This window comes from Heloderma suspectum, chromosome 4, assembly GCF_057233095.1.
Source record: "Heloderma suspectum isolate Gila_16-S chromosome 4, 16-S_ref, whole genome shotgun sequence".
NCBI classification, from domain to species: Eukaryota; Metazoa; Chordata; class Lepidosauria; order Squamata; family Helodermatidae; genus Heloderma; species Heloderma suspectum.
Window position 1 is genome coordinate 8685128 of NC_139461.1, and position 19925 is coordinate 8705052.

General features: G+C 46.3%; 1 protein-coding gene and 1 long non-coding RNA gene across 3 annotated transcripts in view; one reads left to right on the top strand and one right to left on the bottom strand.

Annotated features, from left to right (window-relative positions):
• The window catches only part of LOC146346523 (uncharacterized), a 41629-nt gene extending 22081 nt beyond the window's left edge, over nucleotides 1-19548 (bottom strand). The window contains exon 1 of the long non-coding RNA XR_014789812.1: nucleotides 19392-19548. This is a non-coding gene — a long non-coding RNA (uncharacterized LOC146346523). The remainder of the gene's footprint in view (nucleotides 1-19391) is intronic.
• Nucleotides 3986-10315, top strand: ARC (activity regulated cytoskeleton associated protein). 2 transcript variants are annotated; one of them, XM_084847944.1, is made up of 3 exons: nucleotides 3986-7170; nucleotides 8044-8206; nucleotides 8631-10315. In XM_084847944.1, exon 1 carries the CDS (start codon nucleotides 4397-4399, stop codon nucleotides 5621-5623), a length of 1227 nt encoding a protein of 408 aa, XP_084704070.1. In that variant the 5' UTR covers nucleotides 3986-4396; the 3' UTR covers nucleotides 5624-7170; nucleotides 8044-8206; nucleotides 8631-10315. The 2 variants fall into 2 exon arrangements, with proteins under 2 accessions (XP_084704070.1, XP_084704071.1); XM_084847945.1 differs by having other exon boundaries at nucleotides 3992-7170; nucleotides 8091-8206.
• Nucleotides 19549-19925: the final 377 nt, after the last annotated feature.

Sequence of the window (19925 nt, forward strand, 5' to 3'; positions counted from 1 at the left end):
TTTGTTGAAAAAAGAGGGAATGCTGCTGCTGCTTTCCCCTGCAACCAAACCTTTTGAAAATTTATGTCCCCCCCCCAGATAAGTAATGAAGTCCACCACCACCCCTTTTGCAGCCTGAGAATGAGGCATTGAAAGTGGGAAGGCATTTTAAACAGCAATAATGGCATCAACACAGAAACATCTTCCCTTCAGCTATATCGTATTCCAGAAAAAGCAAAATCCTGCAGACTGCATCTATTATACAACCTGAGAAACAATCACGCTACTTCTCTTATTTTGTGTCATTGATTCTGCCATTTTTACCACTTTTGGATAGGTGCTAATCTGCCTCTTGGCTCCCATTCACGGTGGGCAGCCGCAGTCTTAGATCTGTCACAATACAATGCCCAATGCTGGCATTGGGCATTGGATTCTGTGGGGAAATCTAATGTAGTGGCTTCCTGTTGGGAGTGAAGTGGTAGACTGGCTCCTATCCAAAAGCATCAGTTGCTGGTTAAGTGCATGTGTGGTTTTTTTTTGCTGCAGTGGCAGCATCCAGTAAGGGGTGAAGGAGGGAGGGGTGGGGGATGACTGACCATAATGGCTGTGTCCAGTGATAATGCAAAGTGGGGTGGGCGGGGTGGCAGCAATAGTGGCAGCAGCACTGGGGGGGGGTGAGTGACACTTTGTTGGGGGCCCACCAAGGCCTGGTGCTGGGCCTGATTCAGCCTGAATGATAGAGCTTTTCCTCAATATGGACTGGAGGAAGAAACTCCTCCATATTTCCTGGGTGAGATTCGTATGCAGTTGGAGAGGACCTATATTAGGAGTACATAAAACATAGAATGTGAACAGAAGAGAGACAAGTGAAATCTAGTATAAGTAGTAGGGGGTAGAGAGCAAATATGGACAAAGCCAGGTCTTCCATATCTGATCTCCCCTCCACAATTTGTTTGTGGACTTCCTTTTCATCTTGCTTGCTCCTGTTACTCATTTTTCAATTATTCTGTGCCAAAATCCATCTGCCTGCTCCACACCCCTCTCATCCCCTCCTTTCTGCACATTCCCCCCATCCCATTCTCCTTCAGCATTTCTATGCCAATTTTGCCATCTGCTTCTCTGTCCCCCACCCTCTACTTCCGGCTCCCCTCCCATCTCCATTTCTGTCTGCTCACCTTCCTTTATTAGAAGTACCACACGAATGGTTGTCATGGCATCTTCATCAGCCAGATATTCCCCAGGAAATCCAAAAGGGAACCCCTCTTCTTTTTCTCTCTCTTTAGAAAAAGTCAAGCAGCACAGAAAGGAATTGGTATGCTGCCAAAATAAAAGGTGGAGGAAGGATAGACAAAAGATGGACACCCGCTCCCCAAAGAAGCAATAACAGAGGAATCATGGTCTGAGCTGAACCCCTTTTTTCCCCCTGCAGTACTTTATGTACTTAGATTATCATTAAAATATGTACACAGCCAGTATGGTTCAATTGCAGTGAGGGTAAGCTTTGGGGGTTGGTATAGGGTAGATGGCATCTTGAATTTAAATCCTATTTCAACCATGAATTTATTTGAATAGTGATTAATTTGGTAGTCTCATGCCAAAATTTGTCCCCCAATTTCCCAAACGTTTTCTTCCCCATGAAAGAGGCTTCCGTTTCCATTCCCATGAAGCTGAATGGTGGGAAATTGAAGACAGATAAAAGGAAGTACTCATTCATACATTTCATAGTCACACTTTGGAATTCGCTTCCATGAGATGCAGTGATGGCCACCAGCTTGGATGTTTTTAAAAGGGGATAAGACAAATTCATGGAAGATAATGCTATCAATAGCTACTAGTCAGGATGGATATATATTACCTCTAGTATCTGACACAGTATACCTCTGTATACCAGTTGCTGGGGAAGATGAGTGGGAGGATGCTATTGCACTCATGTCCTACTTGTGGGCTTCCTATAGGTATCTGGTTGACCACTGTTTGAACAGAATGCTGCACTAGAGAGGCCTACGGTCTGATTAGGGATGGTGCGGAAGCCCGATTCTTTTCAGGATTTTTTTCAAAAATGAGCATTTTCCCACATACACAGATATGCACATTCGCAAAATGCGCATTTTGGTGACCACAGAACTCAATGAGGCTGCTGGGGTGAGTACAGGCTGCTCGCTGAGTGTGGAAAGGGCTCAAGTGCAGTCTGGGGACCGGCGAACTGGGGCAGGGCCTGGGTGGGCATCTGGAGAACCCAGACGGGGGTGGGATTGCACATCCCTAGGTCTGATCCACTATGAGTCTTCTTATGTTCTTATGTTCTCCTGAAGATGAAATCAAAATGAAAATTTGGTGACTATCTAATGCATTCAGCTGGGTCTGTACCTTCTCATTTTGAGTAGGCTGTGAAGGCTACCCCATGAATTACCCAGGTCATGACTTCCCCCAAGTTACATTTCTTTGATGGCTGTTGTTGCTGTAACTTTTGGTAAAGTTACTACCAGAATGCTGTGAAAAGTCAAATTCAAAGCACATTGGAATGGGGAGAGGGAGCTCCTTCTCAGATCAAATCAACTGAAGAATTTGAAGGAAGCCATGAGAATTGCCCTGCTTCATTGGTGTTCCCAATGGTGTGGAGGTTTCTACTTGCATTCAAGTCAATATGAGTAGAAGTCTACCTCAGACTTCCTATCTCAGTGTGGGAAGGAAAGGAGAACACACACACATCAAGACATCATGGAATAGAAACCTCTGGCTCCAACAACACCTAGAGGCAGCATCACCCCACAAGCAGGACCCCACAGAGGAGAGACTCCAATAAGGCCCTCTAGAACTAAGTGCTTCAGCTCAGCTGTGTCATTATTTTTAATCAGCCAAATCTACCCAGATCAGAAGCCAAACAAGTATTTGGGGAGTGGGGGATTCTGGTATGTAATCACCAGGTTACATAACTCCCCAACCTTGCTTAGTAAGCTCCTGATAGCAGCCCCCATCCTAAAAATGTATCATCATCATCCTGTCATCCTAGTCCTCCATTCGAATGACGGGTTGGAGTTCCGGAGGGGAAACTCTTTCTCTCCTTCTCTCTTGCTAGAAAGGGAATCTCTTTGTCTGCCAGTTATATAAGCCCCCGGTGTCCTTTTATGGCTTGACTTCCTGGTTCCTGCTTCATCGACAAGTGCCAGGAACAAGTGTAGCTTCATCTGCGTCTGTGGGTTGAGTGTGTGATTAAGCAACTGATTCAAGCTTAGTAACTGGCAGGCTTTGCAAGGGGAGGACTTAATTTGCTGGAATGCCTGGATGGGGTAGGACACCCCCGCATCCATCCCATGACATATTCCCCACCCCACCCCTTGAAAGCATGTGGTTACTACTGTGTGTCTAAAATGGTCGCACCCCAGTTCTTGCCTCCCATTTGGAAAATAAACCCATGCCCCCTGTTCCTATCTTTCCCCGCTGACCCCTTAGCCTTTTGCTCAATCAGAAGATGTTGTATATCATTCCAGGCACATATGTGTGAGTGTATTGTACGTGTGTGTGTGTGTGGGGGGCATGGGTGGGTAACCTATGGCTGGCCACTGGAGTGTGACACACTGAATTTTAATCTGCCTCCCTCTTTTGTCAGGGGTCTTTTGAGGAAAGTGTTTTAATAAGGACCTTGCTGAGTTAAGAGCAGAGAGATGAATAAGTCTTTTCTCTTTCTCTGCTCTTTGGTATGGGGAGGGGGGCAGAAAGAGGGAGCCAAAGGGAAGGAGGTGGGGGAGAAAAGGTACGAATTACTCATCCATCCATCCAACTGTCTCAAAAACCTTTAAAGTGCTTCTCGCCTCAAGTCTGGGGGTGTGCGCGAGGGGGTGGGAAAAGCAAACAGGGAGGGGGAGGCTGGGAGATTTGCCAGGAGCTGTGTTTTCCACTGAATCTTCCTTGTCCAATCAGAAGCAAGTTGCCAATGAGCAAAGAGGATTGGCTACACCCACATATGGAGCTGTGTGGAGTATAAGTATGGGTATCCGTCTGAGCTACTGGCAGATCACAGAGAGAAACTGAATAGCTCTCTGTTTGCAGCTGAGACAGAGAGAGTGTCAGACACTTGTTAGTGTGAAGTTCTCAGAAGACTAGAAAGCAGGGAAGAAGCAGCAGCAGAGATACCAGCAACAGCTGAAAGCATCACTACAACGTTCTGAGGAGTGGCTCGGCAGTTCAGCTCGGGAATTAAAGGCAGAGGAAGGATTCGAGGCAGAAAAGAACTTTCCCTTCCTGGACTTTGGCTTTAGCGCTACTTCGGACAACAACTCTTTCTGGGGTGATTTCTGATTCATTTGTGTTTGTGATTTTTTGGGGGAGCTAGTAGTCCACTTCTGGACAGGGTGGTTGCAAAGAGGACCACTTTAAGGGGTGAAGGCAAAGCTAGTTCATTGCTGCCAAGCTAGTAACCATGCAGGTGGATAATATCAACCACGCGAGCATCCACTCTTTCCAGGGCCACCGCAGTGTGGCCAACAACAAGCCCAATGTCATCCTTCAGATAGGGAAGTGCAGGGCTGAGATGTTAGACCACGTCAGGAGAACCCACCGGCACCTCCTGACTGAGGTGTCAAAACAGGTGGAGAGGGAGCTGAAAGGCCTGCAGAAATCAGTGGGGAAACTTGAGAACAACCTCGAGGAGCATGTCCCCTCGGCTGCCGAGAACCAGAGGTGGAAGAAATCCATTAAGGCCTGCCTGTCTAGATGCCAGGAGACCATTGCCCACTTGGAGAGGTGGGTCAAGAGAGAGATGAATGTCTGGAAGGAAGTGTTTTTCCGCCTGGAGAAATGGGCTGACCGGCTGGAATCTGGTGGGGGGAAGTATTGCCATGGGGACAATTCCAGGCAAGCTGTCTCTGTGGGGGTAGGAGGCCCAGAGATCAGGCCCAGTGAGGGGGAGATTTATGATTATGCACTAGACATGAGTCAGATGTATGCCCTGACTCCTCCTCCACTGGGGGACATCTCTACTGTGCCTCAGTCCCATGACTCCTATCAGTGGGTCACTGTCCCAGAAGATGCTCCACCTTCCCCAGTGGAGACCCAGATTTTTGAGGATCCCAGGGAGTTCCTGACTCACTTGGAGGATTATCTGAAGCAGGTGGGTGGGACTGAGGAGTACTGGCTCTCTCAGATCCAAAACCACATGAATGGTCCTGCCAAAAAATGGTGGGAATACAAGCAGGACTCTGTCAAGAACTGGCTGGAGTTCAAGAAAGAGTTCCTTCAATATAGTGAGGGTACCCTGACAAGGGATGCCATCAAGCAAGAGCTGGATCTCCCCCAGAAGGATGGAGAGCCCCTGGACCAGTTCCTCTGGCGCAAGAGGGACCTATATCAGACTCTCTATGTTGAAGCTGAGGAGGAGGAGGTCATCCAGTATGTGGTAGGGACCCTCCAGCCCAAACTCAAGCGCTTCCTTAGCCACCCCTACCCCAAAACGTTAGAACAGCTGATCCAAAGAGGCAAGGAAGTTGAGGGCAACTTCAATCATTCTGAGGAGCCCAGTCCCCAGAGGACCCCTGAGCGTCAGCTAGGGGACTCAGTGGAAAGCTTGCCTCCTTCCACTACTGCCAGCCCAGTGGCTAGTGATGGTACTCAGCCAGATGTTTCTGCCCCTCCAGCCACAGTGATATGAGCTGTGGAAGGAGTCAGTGGCTTATTTAGGAAGATGCTTTCCTTTCATTGGAAGACTTCAGCCACAATGGGTCTGAGGCTGTTTTCACACTCCAATGGCCAATAGGAGGAGAATTGCTTTTTTCTTTGGGGCTGACCACGGTGGAGAACATGGCTAGCCTGAATCACCTGAGGTGGTTCAAGCTGCTGAGTTTATGGCTCTTTTGAAGGTTTCTTTTTTAAAAAAGCAGTTGCAAGGACTGGACTATATTACAAAGACAACTGTTCTTTGTGACAGAGGTAGTCATACCTCCTTGGGCATGGGTTTCCAAGGGATTTAAATGGGCACAACAGAAGAAGTTCCTTCCTACCTACATCGGTACTGTCCTTCAACATGCTTTTCCTTCCAGACATTCTTCCCTCCTTCCAGGGACCTCCTGAGACAACCTTTGCTTACCTCTACACTAATCAATGGACTTTACCTCCCTTCTTCCAACTGAGTCTGAACTCTAAGCAGATTGGGAAAGTTTTTTTTTTTCTTTAGCAAGTTTCAGGATAACCTGGAGAAGTTGAGCAGGAGTTTCAGCCACCAAATTAACCCAACACCTGCTCCCATTTTTCTTTCCAAGAGGGTCTTTGGATTCTCGTTGGTTCTGACCTGATTGTTAAGGTCCTTCAGCTCCATCATCCACACATTCCACACAGCTAAACCTGCTGCTTTATTCTCTACATTAGACAAGGGAGGAGAGAGTCTAGCAAAGATGGGGTACATGCTTTCCTCTTCAGGATGCAAAGGTGTTCTTACCTTATGGCTATGTAGTATGCAAATAAGAGATGCTATCAAATATCAAAAGGGTCTAAAGAAAGGAAAATAGCAGACAGTGCTTTCAAAACTGTACAGGGATTAGCGTCCTAGACTACTTTAAGGGGAAAAAAAATCAAACACAACTTGAATTCAGAAGTGAAGCCATTCTCATCTTGTTGCACCCACTGAACCTCTTCTAGTTTTTGCCACTTGAAAGATGGACTGGGCATTTTTGTGATGGGATGAGGTACCAAAGATGTGATGCCCTTCTGTGGTCTTGGAAGCAGAGCTACATGGAATGTTGATGGTCTTCCTCCCCTAAGCTGACTTGATTGTATAAAGAAGTGCTAGAAGAAAGCTCAGGTTGTACTGCTTTTCCCAGCACTAAGAAGCAAAAGGCCAGCAATTTTGAGAAACTTGGATAGTCAGAGAGACAGACAGAGAGAGAGAGAGAGAGAGAGAGAGAGAGAGAGAGAGAGAGAGAACACTGAAACAAAAAAAATCATACTACAGAAAATTTGCGCCCTCTAGAGTTTTTGAACTGCAGGAAGGAAACTGCTGCAGCCACTTAGGATGGTATACTAGTCATTGTCTGTATGACTAGAAGTACTAACCAACAATGTGAAAAAGAACAAAGCAGAAGAAGAACAGAGAATGTGCATGAAGACTGCTCCTGATTTCATTGCTGTAAGAGAAGTGGTGAAGAACAGCAGCCACCCAAATAATTCTGTGAGCCCTCAGAATGCAACTCCCTAAGGCCACAGGTAAGATGCTACTTCCTTCATCCTTCTGCTTTTTACAGATATAAATGTTAACTGATAAAGACCAGCCTTAAGTGCAAAGTGTCAAGTTCAGTCTTTGGGGATTGAGTAACGTCATCAAAGTCAGATGATGATGATGGTGATGACTGGTGCTTGGGAGTAGGTAGTTAGGGCAATTTAAAGGTGCCATTTCCAAGCAGGACCTATGGGCTGTGGTCCATGGTTGGTTAACAGAAGATATTGTTACGTTAGGGTTGATATTGCTGGGGGAAGCAAATAGGAGTGGCTTAGAGGAGGTTATATGGATTGAGATGACAAAATCCATTTTTTTTCCATTTCTACTTCTGCTGCTCTTCTCATAGCATAGGGAAATATAGAGCTGGGGAACCCTAGATGTTGTCTGATCCAGCCTCGCTGCCCTGAGATGGGAAATCAATATAACTTTTTATATATTTCCTCTTGAGAATGCTCCGATCACTCTCTCATCCAAGTGTTGGGCAGGTGATGGCTTTTTTTTTTTAGCATATGAGCCTAATGAGATCAGCTTCGTAGCTCCATTCCCCTCCACTGCCTTCCCAGCAGCCAAGAGGGTATGCAGGAAATGTGGGAAGAGCCAGACAGTCCTCCCTATTTGCTTAACTCTTTCCTGCTCCCCAGCTGCTACTTGCTAAGGAGCCAAAAGCAGAACAAGAAGCAACTGGGTCATAGGGAAAAGGCAACTTTCTGGCTGCCCTGCATAAGCTTTTGCTCAGCTGTAATAGCGGGCTGCCAGGGTGAAGCTCAGTCAGACAAAGAATGCTGTTCAGGCGCACTTAGGAAGACAGTGAGAAATGCCTAATGCAAGGTATTACAGTGCCTGTTCTGCTTTTGTTGCAGTGATTCATTCAGAAATGGCTGTGAGCTAAGCTCTTCCTGAACCACAGGTGGAGCAAAGATGACGGCGGAGGGGCGGCTCAGAAAATCCCAGCATGCAGCAGGGCTGGATGGACGTCAGAATCCAAAAGCACTGCAGCTCCCGCGGAGAGATCGCCTGGAGAAGGTAACGAGTTCTCAGCTAGATGGCTAGATTTCGGTCCCCCACCAGATGCCTGCTCTGAATGCCCATTTCATTACTGAAATCATAATGAAATCCCTCCCCAATGGGAGGAGAAATTTAGATTCCTGATTTGGAGTATTGTGACACTGAACAGACACTGGGGATTCCTCTTTGCTTTGGGATCCCATAAGGAAGCAAATGAACTTCTAGTGAAATGTCAGGAATGAGGTTTAGGCTAATGACACCCCCTCCCCAACCTTAGAAATGTCTTCTCCAGATCCTCTCCACTCCACTGAACTTCCATTCTTCTAGCACTTTGCCATAGGGGAACCAGCAGTCACAACTCCTCCAGGATAGCTATATCATTTGCTCTTCTTCTCCCTCTTTCCTTACTTCACCATCTAACCCTCACACTCCTTTGTTTTAGGGAATGCTTTTCCTTCTGCAACCAGAGAGACACCTCTGTGATCGTTGAAGCCATCACTTCCGAGTGAGGAAGAAGTGTGAACTGTGGAAGTGCAGCCCAGAAAGATCCACATCTGGACAAAAAAGGCAGCAATGCCAACTTACTGGGGCAAGTGCTGTAGTTTTTTGGGTGGGAGGGCAGAGAAAAGGCACAATGAGAGATCCATGAAGGATGCAACAGCAGAAAAATGACATTTGAGGAACCACACCCACCAGAGAAACTGCAACGCCTCAAAGTGGCAACTACAGCAATATGAACTCTGGGGTTGGGGGCATCAGGACTTGTGTGTGGACCTTCTGGGAGTAGAAATTGGCTGGAACTGGGGAGAACAGTGAGGATTTGTTGTGGGGGGAGGCTCAAAAATTCAGTTTATTCAAAGGGTCAGTCCAAAATGTCTTGGCAATGCTATTGCCCATGGAGTTGGGGCAGCTGAAGCTAGAGATATGTTCAGAGAAATATCTTGGAATCAAAGATGAACTACAGAGATGGCCCTTGAAGTCACAGGACAGCTGGCCATCATGTGCAATGAATGGGGCATGTCCAGCTTTCCACACTGGCCAGAAGTACCACAAGGAGTGCATTTCGTTTGCTGATTTGAATGATGCTCCCATTTTGTTTTGTGAACTAACTAAGAAGCATACACACATACACCATTGTACACAGTATGCATTTACCAGAACCTTTTTTGATGTTCAAAGACGTTTCGCTTCATATTCCACCTGTTAAACAGGTTGGATTGGAGATGGTTTTGGATTTGTTTTATTTCTTCCAAAACTACTTAGCCTACTGCTCTTGTGTAGGTGTAACTGTCTATGAATGTATGCCAATGTGCCAAATCATACCACATCACCAAATTCTGGTATGTTTGGAAATTGGACACATGATGCACCTTCAGCCATCAAAAGAAGACTTTTCTGGGATAGGAATATTGTGGAGAAAAAATGAGAAAATGGTGGACTTTAGAGGCCCCTAATTATCCAGGCTGGCCTTTTTTCATTTCTTGCCATTTCCCCCTCAACATTGCAAACATTAATTGAGATGGCAACTGGGTGACATCATGGCTCTGGGGCTTATTTGGAGAGCTAGCCATTTGGATTGCTGGATTTTGACTACGCCAATTGCTTCCAACCAATGGCAGCTTTATTTGTAGCACTCTTGTTTATGTATCATCAGTTCTCATTGAGAGATTTGGTGACGTTACTCTCCTGAGGGAGAACCATGTGGAAGGCTATGTGTGTGATGTATCTGTGAAACCAAAAATGAATCTCATCCATTGTATAGTATTAATCAAAACAAAGCTGCTTTCTACTTCTGATTCTATTTTTGCTATTGAGTCTCATGAGTTCACTGTGTGTTGTACAGAAGGTGGCTCTACTGATGCATCATGTTTTGTTGTCTTGATACATAGACTTGGGAGCTCAAGGTTTCTTGTGTGCCCAAACCCACTTGACCCTATTCTGATTGTATGAGGCCGCTCATTCCTCATGTTATCACACTGGTTGTGAATCGTAAGAGGCTGTGTCAGCCACTGTTGCTGTGGGAAAAACAGAATTCTGCAGTTGCAAGACAATTGCAGCAAAGTCTGTTCATAGAAGGAAAACATTTGCTTTTGTAGATTTCTACAATAAAACATAATAACTGCCTACAATAATCCTAGTCTTGCATCTCATTCACTCCTTGCCCCCCCCCACACAGACATACTCCATATGTTATGTGGATGGCTTAGAGTAATGAGGTCACATGTTACAAGATTTAGGGCATAATCCCATGGCTGCTAGATAGTGGCTAAGTGGACATAGGATCAGTCAGTTCCCGGAGAACTGCCTCCCCGCCCTCTCCTCTGCTGCCTTGTAGGTGATGCGGATTGTTCCCAGGCTCTGTGCTTCTAAGAGCACCATGGAGAAGGGCAAAAGGGGGAGTTCCCGGTGGCGGGGAGGGGCAAGGAGTGTGGAAGTGCCAGTGTGATGCTTCCTATGTGTCATCCAGCCTCCCCACCCTGTAGTTTGACATCCTGCAGCTAGACAGCCAAAATCATCTGTCTAGCCATGAATGGAGGGTGGCTGGAGCATGGAGAAGAGGATCCCTTCCATGCCCCTCCCGCTGTACACTGGATAGTCGCCTCTGAATTCGGAGGTAGCTGCCTGTCCTAATAGGACTGCTCCCTTAGTCTAGTTTGCTTTCCCTGTACAGTGTGGATTGGGTTACTCACTCTCTTTAGGGGAGGGGGCATTGTTTAGTGGTAGAGCACACACTTTGCATACCCAAGGTCCTTGGCATCTCCAGTTAAAAGGATACGGTAGCAGGTGATGTGACGGATGTCCATCTGAGAGTAGAGCAACTTTCCCCAACCTCCTGCCCTTCAGATATTTTGGACTACAATTCTCAGCATTCCTGGCAATTCTTCGCACTGGCTAGTGCAGATGGGAGCTGATGGCCAAAACATCTGGAGGCCACTAGGCTGGGGAAGGCTGGAGTCAACAATAATGGGCTAATGGACAAACAGACTGGTATAAGGCAAACTCCTGAAGTTGGGTGAGTCCGTTTGCTCCATATTCACCATGTTCTAGTTTGTTTGTTTTGCGGTATGCCAACTCTTTTCAGTACAGTTGTTGTCTGGAGGACACCAGCCTCTTTCACAGAGAGTTACAATAAGTGGCGTGCCGAACATTTCTCCCACATTTTCCCCCCTGACCGTTCTCATTCAAGTTGATAGAAAATACATTCAATGCTGAAGAAATTTCGGAGAAATTCTCATGGGTTGGGTTGGGGTTTCCTGTGCTTACATTACTTAGGAGGTGGCAGAGGAGTGAGTGCAAGTGTCCTGGCTGTTTTCCATTGTACAGTCGTCTCTCCAGCAGCCTGCAGCCCTCTCCACTTCCTACACTTCAGTTAAAGCCCAGGGAAAATATCATAAGGTAATTCCTCCCATAGGAGCTTTTTTCAGATCAGGAAGTGCAGGCAGCCCGGGTGGTTGCAGTGCAATGGAACTATGTGTAAAAGACGGAGAGAGAGACCCCACACAGCACCCTTGGCTGCCTTACAATGAGTAGGTAAGCTAAAAAAAACCCACCAAAATAAATTATAAAACACCCTGGGAATGAGGCAGAACAATGGAAGCCTCTTTCAGGGGAGACGAGAATTTCCAGGAAACAGGAGGGCAGATTTTGGCTGAGCATTAGCTCCGCCTCTTCCTTGGAGCTAGACACAACACTGCACCCCTCACACCTGCATTATGGTGGATACAAAATGGGGGCCAGGCTGCCAACGCAGTTGATGCTGTTGCAGCTGTTACACACACACACACACACACACACACCAAAAAACAGAGACACAAACAAAACTTGCAAAAAAAGAAGAAGCTGTTCTACAACCCCTGCCAGTGGTGAGCCCTACCTGTGAGAAATTGTTGGAGAATTTCTCCTCCTCCTGAAGAAGTTCTCTGTCCACAAATATGGTGGAGAATTTCAAGAGGCCATTTGTGCACAGCTGTAGTTAGAATAGATGGCTGCAGTATGTATTCCAGTATAATGATTCCATGAACAACTCAGTTGCTACCTACCAGTGGGCACATATGATTAATTCTGATGGGCAGCGCCCAGTGGAGGCTGGTGGCTCCACTTTTGGGAGGGCTGTGAATCCACTCTGGGTTTCAGTCAGAACCTGCCAGAATTCTAAAGGAGCTATCCAAGGTATCTAACCTATTTTGAAGATAGGGATCAGCACCTTGGATAGCTCTTTTAGAGTTCTGACTGGTTCTGACTGAAACCCAGAATGGATTTACAGCCCCATTGAAATCAGAGCCACCAGCCTCCACTGGCAGTACCAGTCTCAAATCTTGGGCATAGAACCTTCTAAGGCTCTCCTGAGGTTTGGATCTGATGACAGCTGAACCTGGGGCCTCCTATATGATTTTCTGAAACTGCCATATTCCCAATCACACCACTGGTTCATTTGATCCAGATTTATCTGATCCACTGTATCTGGAGAGGCTGAAGGCTGAAGCTGGGATGCTCTGCATGTAAAGCATGTGGCCTCCCACTAAACTATCCCCCCCCCAGTTCACACTATATATTTATCATCCTTTAAAATAAACTCTTCCCTGTTCTCCTCCACTGGTGTCCCCCAGTTCAATTGTTACATCTGTTGAAAAATAAACCTACGAAAAGCAAAATGGCACCAAATCTCTAGTATTTCTGCCATCTGTGGAGAACCCATTTTGGGTGGGCGTGATCCATCTGGTCCTGCCTCACTAAAATTATCCATGTTGAGAGGCACTTCTGGCATCCCATAGGCAGCCCCCTGCTCCTCTTGGCTTCTTCTTATACACTCTCATTTGGAAACAGGTCCTAACTCAGTTTGGCTATTACATTGATATGGAGGCTCCTTGTTTATGGAAAAATGGCCTCCTGTTTCTGTGTATTTCATGTCCACCCTGCCCTCCCTTCAAGGAGCTCAGGAGAGCACACAAAGATCATCCTTCACCCATTTTAGTCTCACAACAACCTCGTGAGGTAGCTTAAGTTGAAAGATAGAGACTGGCATGAAATCCTCCAGGGAGCATGTAGGTTAGCTAATCCAACGTGAAACCCAACGTGGATTAAAATCTGAGCTAGGGAAGAATTCCTGGCTTTCCTCTTGTCCTCCTCACCATCCCTCCCCAGTTCCTAAAACATCTTCTCTTTTCCCCTCCCAGATTTACCAAGTGGCAGGAAAGCAAAAGAGAGAATGTCTGTCCCTTACCCATGACAATGAACCATGAAAAAATGTCCAGTTGCCAATGGAGGACATAGCAGTGCATCCTGCACTAGGGACAGGCGAATCTGTCATACTTAATCCCACTGAGGTTCACATTTTTCCACCTCCAAGCTCATTCCATCCCAGTTCCACATGTGGCTGTGTGTGTGTGTGTTTGTTTTCTTCCCTGCACATAAATCTGTATGCATTTTTGGTGTGCATTGTTCAGCATGCGCATATTTGCTGTACACATGTTTTCAAAAGTGTGCATTGTTGCGCAAAGCCATCCATTGACTAAAGCATGTTTGTGGACATTTCAGAAATGTTTGCAGTTTTCTTTGTGCATTTTTCAAATGTGTGCATGTTATTGTACACATTTCCTTTTGCTTCACAGGAGGACACATTGTGAACACAGAAATGTATGGATTTCTTGACCACACATTGCATTCATAGAATCATAGGGTTGGAAGGGGCCTACAAGACCATTGAGTCCAACTCCCTGCTCCATGCAGGAAGCCTGATTCCCAAGCAGTCTCCCATCCAGGTACTAACCAGGCCAGACCCTGCTTAGCTTCCAAGATCAGATGAGATCGGGCACATCCAGCCTTTTGCTCATTTGCTTCTGGGAGTTGTGGATCAGGTAAATCCATTGCAACATCTTGACAGAGCAAATTTCTCAACCACCCCTTTCCTGTACCTCTGCTCCTGCTGCCATCCCAAAAGTTTTGAAGGGGAAGGGAATCTGGGGCATTATGGACAGCTGGTGGGTTTTTTTTCCACACTTTGGACTAACTGGGAAAATGAACTAGGGTAGTTCCAATTTGGGGGTACTGGCTCAATTCATTTCTAGTCAATCCAAGGTGAGTGGGAATGCGTTCCTTGAGAAGAATAATCTATTCTCATAGCAATGCTGGCAGGGGCATGCTGAGAGTTGTAGACCTTTTCTCTGTCTAAACATGCATAGGATTGTGCCCTCCGTCATGGATCTGGCAGAGGTGGAGGGGAAAACATGTGCCTAGAGCCAAAGCATAGCTGTTCTTCAAATGAACACATAAAAATTGGGGGAAAGGCCAGTGGTTGAATATGTTCATTCTACATGGTTCTATAATGTGAAGGGGGATCATGTCTAAAAGGGAGTGGCTGGACCCCCCTCCCATCAGGTGAGCAGTATCATGTTTCAGAATTTGCAAATATCCAGTTCCTCAAGCATCCTTAGTCATGACACAGAAGCGATGTTAGAAACCAAATCAGGTAATACATATACAGGATGTAGGGCTCCTGCCTGGTCTGTGTGCCTAATCCAGCTTGTGAAGGTCCTACAGATGGCATTTATGGACCTATCCCCTCCCCAGGCCCCATCACTTGGAGTCTACCAGGGGTTGGGGCAGGGGCAGGGAGGGGATAGCTCTGATAACAGGGGCATGCCCCTTACTTAGGGCACTGCTTTACCTCTCAATTGCAGGGCGGGGGAGCAGCAAACTAAGTTTTTCACACACCCGCATCCTCTCTAGTGAGGGAAGGCATGGATGGTGCAGGCAAAACCACCTCAAGCGAAGCATGGGGTGGAGGATCACTCCTCTGCCTGTGCCTTGTTTGGGGCACCTTCCAGCCAGTATGTCTTTGAGGATGGCTTTGTCTGCATCACACCTTCCCTCATTGAGGAGGATGTGGGGTGGGTGAAGTGGTAAAGCGGCCCCACCACATGAGGTACCTGGAGCTCCAGACAGCACTTTGGCTGGGGAGTGGGTGATGTCAGGGCAGATGGCCACACACCCTGGTTTCACTGGGCCTATGGAGGGCTGGGTGAGGTTCAGTCGTCCTCCCACCTAGACTTACTTTCCCATCCCTGGTCTAGTGGGTGGGGCTGACCTGCACATTTTGATAGCTCCTTCATGCGTTTATTACCTGTGGGTTATGAACACCTGGGCAGGATATGAGTCATGTAATTGCCATTTCTTGGTAACATACAAATTGGCTTGGAGAGAGTCATCTGATCTGTTCCCAGTGGAGGACCCCTTGGGCAACAGGCTGACACCAAGGAACATGGAAATTAAACCATTTCTCCTTTCCATTCAGGAAGCAGATATTTGTAGAATAGTTCTGATTAGTGTCATTTACTAGTAGATCTTTTTAATGATTCTTTCACTAAGGTGCCCTTTTGTCATTCCCCCAACCACATAGGGGCTCTTTGTTCATTAGCAGCTTTTAAGTGATGCAATGAAGAAAGGCAGCAGGAGGCTCCCACAGAGATCTGCATTTTGATCAGTGCTATTTAACTTGTTCATGAATGATCTGGAATTAGGAATGAGGTGGTCAAGTTTGCTACTTCCACCACATTGTTTAGGGTGGTTAAAACAAACTGGGATTGCAAAGAGGTCCATAAGGATATAACCAAACTGGGGGAATGGGTTTCAGTGTAAGCAAGTGATGCATGCTGGGGCAAAAAATCCTAGTTTCATGTATACACGGATGGGATCCAAGCTAGTGGTGACTGACCAAGAAAGAGATCTTGGGTTGTGGTGGGCAGCTCAGTGAAAATGTTGACCCAGTATGAGTTGACATGAAAAAGGCACATTCAATGTGAAGCATAATTAGAAAAGGAATAGAAAATAAATCTGCCAACATCATACTCCCATTACACAAATCTATTTTGAGACAACACTTAGAATATTTTGCAGGGATGGCAGAGAATTCTGCCATGGATCTCAGTGAGGCCGAATGCCAGTGCATTCGGCCCTCTGAAATCTGTGGCGGAACAAAGCCCCCACCACCACCCCGCGAAAGGCGTGCAAAATGGAGCACCTACCTGGTGCCGTTCGCGCTGCTTTGCAAATGGTGTCTGCATCTGCGTCCGCCATTCGCGTCACGATTTTGCCGTGATAGGCTACATAAGTATTTACGTAGCCTATCACTGCGGAAAAAAAGGGACGCAAATGGCGGCAGCTACGGCAGCTGCCATTTGCGTCCCTGTGCAGCCAGCAGTGGAGTTGCCATGGAGCAGAGCTGTCCAGCGAGGATTTCGGGGGGAGGGACAGAGCACCTGCCCCCCACCACGGATGTCATGAAACGAAACAGGTAAGCCGTTTTGTATATCCCTAATATTTTGTACAGTTCTAGTCACTGCACCTCAAAAAGGATAATGTAAAGTTGGAAATGGTGCAGAAATGGGCAACCAAAATGATCAAGAGGCTGGAGCAAATCCCCTATTGAGGAAAGGTTACAGTGTTTGGGGCTGTTTAACTTAGAAAATAGGTGAGTGAGGGGAGACGTGATAGAGGTGTACAACATTATGTATGGTGCAGAGAATGTGGATAGGGAGATATTTTTCTCCCTCTCTCATAATACTAGACCCCAAAGGAGTCATCCCATGAAGGTGATTTGGTGGAAGCTTCAAGACAGATAAAAGGAGGGACTTCTTCACACAGTGCATAGTCAAACTATGGAATTAGCTGCCACAGGATGTAGAGATGGCCACCAATTTGGATGGCTTTAAAAGGGGGTTAGACAAATTCCTGGAGGAGAAGGCTATCAATGGCTATGAGTCCTGATGCCTCTATGCTACCTTCAGTAATCAGAGGCAGTTTACCTACATGCACCAGTTGCTGGGGAACATGGGCAGAAGGGTGCTATAGCACTCATATGAACCTGGGATCATCCCATGAAGCTGATAAAAGGAAGTACTTCTGCCACACTGAATAGTTAAACTATGGAATTAACTACCACAAGATGTAGTGATGGCCACTAACTTGGATGGCTCCAAAAGGGAATTAGACACATTCCTGGAGTGGAGGATAATAGTATCACTGGCTACAAGTAATGATTAGGGATGGGAGAGAAGTTCATTCAGTGAACTTACCTAATGTTGCACTTTAAACCACTATGCAAACTGAAACTCAGTTGTCCTTTGTAATTGGCACTTTTCTAAATTCTGCAATGGAGTTCCCCAATTTTTTTTTAAGAAAATGCATACACAAATGTTTATATTAGGGAACATAACATTAAAAATTCATTGTATTAGGAATATTGCTTGCTTAAATGTTTATATTAGGCAGAAATCCATACAAAATGCATGTATTAGAAGAAATTGGCTCAAAGGTGTTTATGAATATTCATGCAAACTTAAAAAAACAACAACTTATGGTTTCAGATGACCCAAAATTAAGACTGAAGAAATTCTATAAGTTCAAGATGAACTGAATTAAAGACTAGAAATATGAGAAACTGGCTATAGATTACCTCCAGTATTGGAGGCAGTATGCCTCTGTATACCAGTTGCTGGGGAACATGGGTGGGAGGGTGCTGTTGTACTCATGTCCTGCTTGTGGGTTTCCTGTGGGCACCTGGTTGGTCACTGTGTGATCAGAATTCTGGATTAGATGGACTCTTCGTCTGATTTAGCATGGTTCTTCTTATGGTCTTATGACTTCACCATCTGCCATCATCACTAGGTCATTCTCACAGAACTGACACATGTTTGTAATGCTAATTCTATGGCAAAGACCCTTTCAGTCAGCTGAGGGAGGAGGTGAAAGTTCTCCAAAAGAAAATGTTGGGCAATATTGGGGACACAAGGTGGGCTGAAACTGATCACCCCCTTTCATCTTACTTCTCCATTTCCGCCTGTGTTTTTCAGCAGTGTCCCCCCACCCCACACACCCCCAGTGGCCATCAGATACTTTTCAGGTACTACTTCATAACTTGCTATCACTAGGGATGTCTGGACTGTGTAAAGTCTTCTCCGTCTGTGTTTCACTGATTGTCAGGTGCCTTTTGTTCCATCCTCCACCCACAGATGGATGCAAATATGTTTTTTGCTCATGCAGAAAAATACACAAATAATTGTGTAAGTATTTATGTAAGTATTAACATAATTTGCCTTTGTATGTAACATCTTTAGTGTATTGTCCCCCATTCCATTCAACATTTCCTCAGCAGAAACTTACATATTTTCCTACAAATTTCTATGTGTAAATTTCAGGAAAGTAAAACAAAAATCATCCCAAAGTCCATGGACTCTGCGTGGCCTGAGGGTGTCACTCCTCAGTGGATTCTGCAGGTCAGATTCTTAGAAATCAGAGCTTATTTTTGTCCATCTTGAATTTCTCTTGCATTCCTAGCTATCACACAGAGAGGGGTCCCTTGGGGGTGGTGACATCCACCAATGAGAAAGCAACGACAACAACCCCAGAGCAGAGTTCTGCCTAAAGTAGGCTTTTTCGGTTCCCACATTTCCACCCTCAGAATTGCTGAAATGACCTCCCCACCCCATTTTCACCATCTGTGAATTGGATGTTGAATTTTTTTTGGTGGGGGGACACCCTAATTAGTGCTGGGCCAAAGGTTCCCCAAGGAGAACGTGCAGATACATTTGGGTGGGAGTGGAAGGAAGAGAAAGGGGATGTGGAATTTTTACACCCTTTTTCACTGTCTTTCACCTCTGCTGCCTGCATTCCACAGCTGGTGATGGTGGGAGGATTTTTGTTCTTAGTGGCCACTGGCTGGTAGCCCCCCCCCCCATCCCAGTGTGTGTGATGCTTCTGGGGGAAAATGCTCTGGAAACCAACAGAAGGAGTTGCTGCTGATGTCACTGCCAGTAAGCTGTGTTCTTGAAGCTTTTATCCCATTGTTTCCCCATGAAAGTGATGAACCCCCTGCTGGCTCTACCAGCCATTTGAACCACCTGCCAATGGGGCAGTCAAAAGACAATGTTGGAGAGACATTTGGCATTCCCCTGGACACAATTCACATCTGGTAGGCTGAATGTCAGCTTGGTGGATGAGAAGTCATGGAGGCGGCCTGGCCTTTGTAACTAGAAGAGCTAAGAGGAACACTCAGGCCTGACACATTCACACCCCCCTCACTTTTTGACCCAAAGTACCAACATCTCTGCCCACCTACACCCACTGCGTGGGCTATTCACATGCCCATGTGTGACTCACTAGGTAATCGGAGCTGTCAGCGAAGTGTCAAAGTAAAATCATTACTCACATCTCTCCCTTCCTGAGATGCATTGGCTTTCCATCAGCAGTCTATGCCAGGCACAAATTGTCCAGTTTCTGCTGCAACAGTGGCCAGACATCTTGCTGTTTATGGAGGCAAGCCTCTCGAAAGCTCCCCTTCGTGCCATGAGATCATTGCATCATCTGGATTCTCTTCCCCACCCCACCCACCCCAGGAGTAGTTCTGGGAATCACAAGCACTCAGCCGCCTTTGTTTCCCCATCCACCCACGGACCGCCCACACCCCTGTAATCGCAGCCAAATTTGGACATTTGCCTGCCTTGTACCTTTTCAATGTGATGAAAACAAAGAAGCCAAGCTTGCCGCTCTGTCATTCTGGCTGGCACCAAAAGAAAAAAAAAAGGGGGGGATTCGGGAAATAAGAAGAATGCCCTCTATAACCTGCCCCACCCCTCCTATCCCTGGTGGTAAGTAGTTTCTGAGTGCATACATATTTTGCGGGTTTCTATGACATCAAAGGGCTTTCCACACCAAAAAGGTGTGAGATGTCCATCAAGGCTGC